The 3,097-nt window shown below is 43.1% G+C and overlaps 1 protein-coding gene across 1 annotated transcript; it reads right to left on the bottom strand.

Moving 5' to 3' along the window:
- Positions 1-247: 247 nt before the first annotated feature.
- LOC124609756 (putative gustatory receptor 2a) lies at positions 248-826 on the bottom strand. The gene has a single exon (XM_047140103.1). The coding sequence runs from the start codon at positions 824-826 to the stop codon at positions 248-250; it is 579 nt and encodes a 192-aa protein (XP_046996059.1).
- Positions 827-3,097: the final 2,271 nt, after the last annotated feature.

The raw sequence follows: 3,097 nt of genomic DNA, 5'->3' as shown, positions 1-3,097 counted from the left end.
GAACTGAATGGTAATACCACACTGGAGAGTCACATCTGTTTCATGCGCACATTATGTAACAGGAAAATCTGGTCTGTACAGGAAGAATAGTCATATAGACGACTTTGTTAATTTTTATTTTAATACTGTGAGAAAGCGTAATTACATTTCAAAGCAAAGTGTGCAGTGGTAGGAGTTGTTACATAGTGTCTCTGAGTGAGTGACTAATTGTACTAAAAGAAAGCTAGTGAACCATGCATTTGTTGTCTTATTTGCGAAACTGTACAAGTATTATAACATATGTGACACTCGTACCAATAAGAGCAACAAATAAACGTAGATCTAAGTCAAAGAAGCCTGCAGCGGAAAAACGCAGATTCTCTACTGCCAATTGGAGAGAACTTGACGTAACACTGGGCCCCAGCAGGGACTGAATCTTGTCCAGCACCAAGCCAACTCTGACCGCTCTATCCTGAGCAGACGAGCACGCCCAGCACAGAGCTAGCAGAAAGCTGGCTTCAACCACCAACAGAACACCGATCGCAGCGGCAAGGGCACGTAATCCGAACGAGAGGTATTGCCAGTTGTTCGCCAAGAGCACGGAGATGTAACTGGTGCAGACGAGCTGGAGCAGGCGGTTGAGAAAGGACAGCGACAGCGAGAGCACAAAGTGTTGACCGCAGAGGCGGACAACGCGGTGGAGGGCCAGCCTGGCGTGCTGCAGCCACCACAGCCCGCCCTCCGCCACCCACCGCCGCGCTCCGGAGGTCGCCGCCTCCTCCAGCTCCGCCTCCCTGTGCAGCGGCGGCCGCACACTCCTCAGCAGCTGCCTGCGGATGGCGCCCATCCGGTCCCGCACAACCAGCACGATGCCAAAGAACTGTACTTGCCAAACTAAGTTATAGAGTGCAGAAAAAAAGACAATATTCTCCTTCCACTTCCCTTCGAAACTAACAGCTGCAGTATGTAAACAGAGACGAATAAAGAGTCCTAATAATACTGCAACAAAAATAAAAATCACTCTCCGTGTTTTGGTAAAAACCTTGCTGTACCCATATTGGCAGTGGAGAAGCAATTGATCTACTGTTTCCAGCAGATTAATTATTTGGCAGAGGTGTCGGTTCCCAGTAGTGAGACACTTGAATAGCATTATAGCTGACTCCATCCACACCAGAAGTAAAACTAATACCGCAGGAACCGTCAAAGTTGGTAAATATTCTCTAATCGGAGGATTACAAGAGTAACTATAGCTACAATATGAGCCTAGTGCCACAATACAAGCAAACCATACTGCACTTGTTACATACCACCCTCTTAGACACAAGTGTTTCCTTTTTCTGTCGATTCTAATCACTGAAGCGTAACCACACATCCTGAAGAGTATATATAAAGGTTTTACTGCATCCATGAAGGTACGAGGAGTCATAACTGTTCTTGAGAAACTCGATAGCGATGATATGTGTCCACTGAAATGGAAGTATTTCTTTGATTTTACTTCAATAAATGCACCTCGCAATGCCTCAGACTTGCTGTAAGGTATCCTATTTCTGTGAATAATGTATACATTTAGTTCGTTGCTACTTCATTATGCATAAACTTAACAATCAGTGTAAATTCGGATGACTGTGTCTCCACCTTCGCAATGCTACCTCACTGAAGGAGAGCAAGATATTTCCCAGTCGTTATTCTGCTCATCAGTCTGTAAGCGACGAGGGACACATCGATTGAATGTCACCTAAATTAATTATCTTGCCTTTACGAGTGTCTTATCCACTAATTGACTTTCATTTCATTACTGCACAAAACGCTCATACTTCATTATATCGAGTTGCTCATAACATTATGAAACTGTTGTTGTGGTCTTCAGCCCAAAGACTGGTTTGATGCAGCTCTCCCTGCTTCTCTAACCTGTGCAAGCTTCTTCACCTCCGAATAACTAATAAAACCCTCATCCTTTTGAATCTGCTAACTGTATGCATCTGTTGGTCTCCATCACAGTTCTTGCTCCCCATATTTCAGCCAATATTAAATACATAATCACTTGATGTGTTAGAATGTTTCCTGTCAACCAAGCCCACCAGTTATTTTACATCCCAAATAACAAAACCCTACTGCTACTTTAAAGGTATCATTTTCCTATCTAATTCTCTCTGTGCCACCTGATTTAATTCTGGTAAATTCTATTATCCTTGTTATGCTTTTGTTGATGTTCAGGGCCGGCCGCGGTGGTCTAGCGGTTCTAGGCGCTCAGTCCGGAGCCGCGCGACTGCTACGGTCGCAGGTTCGAATCCTGCCTCGGGCATGGTTGTGTGTGATGTCCTTAGGTTAGTTAGGTTTAAGTAGTTCTAAGTTCTAGGGGACTGATGACCGTAGATGTTAAGTCCCATAGTGCTCAGAGCCATTTGAAACATATTTTTGTTGATGTTCACCTCATATTGTCTTTCCAAGACACTTCGCATTCTGTTCAACTGCTCTTCCAATTCCTCTGACACAATTACAATATCATCATCAAAACTCAAAGTTTTTATTTCTTCTGCCTCAAGGTAATTCCTACACCAAATTATTCTTTGCTGTCTTTTTTGCTTTCTCAAACGTTGATGATATAGGAACAGCGATCGGCTACAACACTGTCTCACTCCCTTCTCAACCACTGCTTTCCTTTCTTGTCCTTCGGCTCTTGTAACTGCCGTCTGGTTTTGTACAAGTTGCAAATAACCTTTCGCTTCCTGAATCTTACCCTTGCTACCTTCAGTATTCAAAGAGGGTACTCCAATCAACAATGTCAAAAGCTTTCTCTAAGTCGACAAATGCTATAAAGGTAGATGTTCCTTACTTAACCTACCTTCTAAGTCTTTCCATTCTTCTGTAAAGAATTCAAGTTAGTATTTTGCAAACCTTGACTTATGAAACTGATAGTTTGGCATTATTGACATCATTCATCTCCTCCTTTCCATGGAACTGGAATAACTACTTTCTTTTTGAAGTGTGAGAGTATTTCGACTGTCTCATATATTTTGCACGCAAGATGGAAGAGTTTCGCCATTATTGGTTCTCTCAGTGCTGTCAGTACTTCTGACTGATTGAATATCTACTGCCAAACCTTGTATCGACTTAGTCG

Source organism: Schistocerca americana, chromosome 1 (assembly GCF_021461395.2).
Source record: "Schistocerca americana isolate TAMUIC-IGC-003095 chromosome 1, iqSchAmer2.1, whole genome shotgun sequence".
Classification (NCBI taxonomy): Eukaryota; Metazoa; Arthropoda; class Insecta; order Orthoptera; family Acrididae; genus Schistocerca; species Schistocerca americana.
This window is presented reverse-complemented; position numbering and strand designations above follow the sequence as displayed.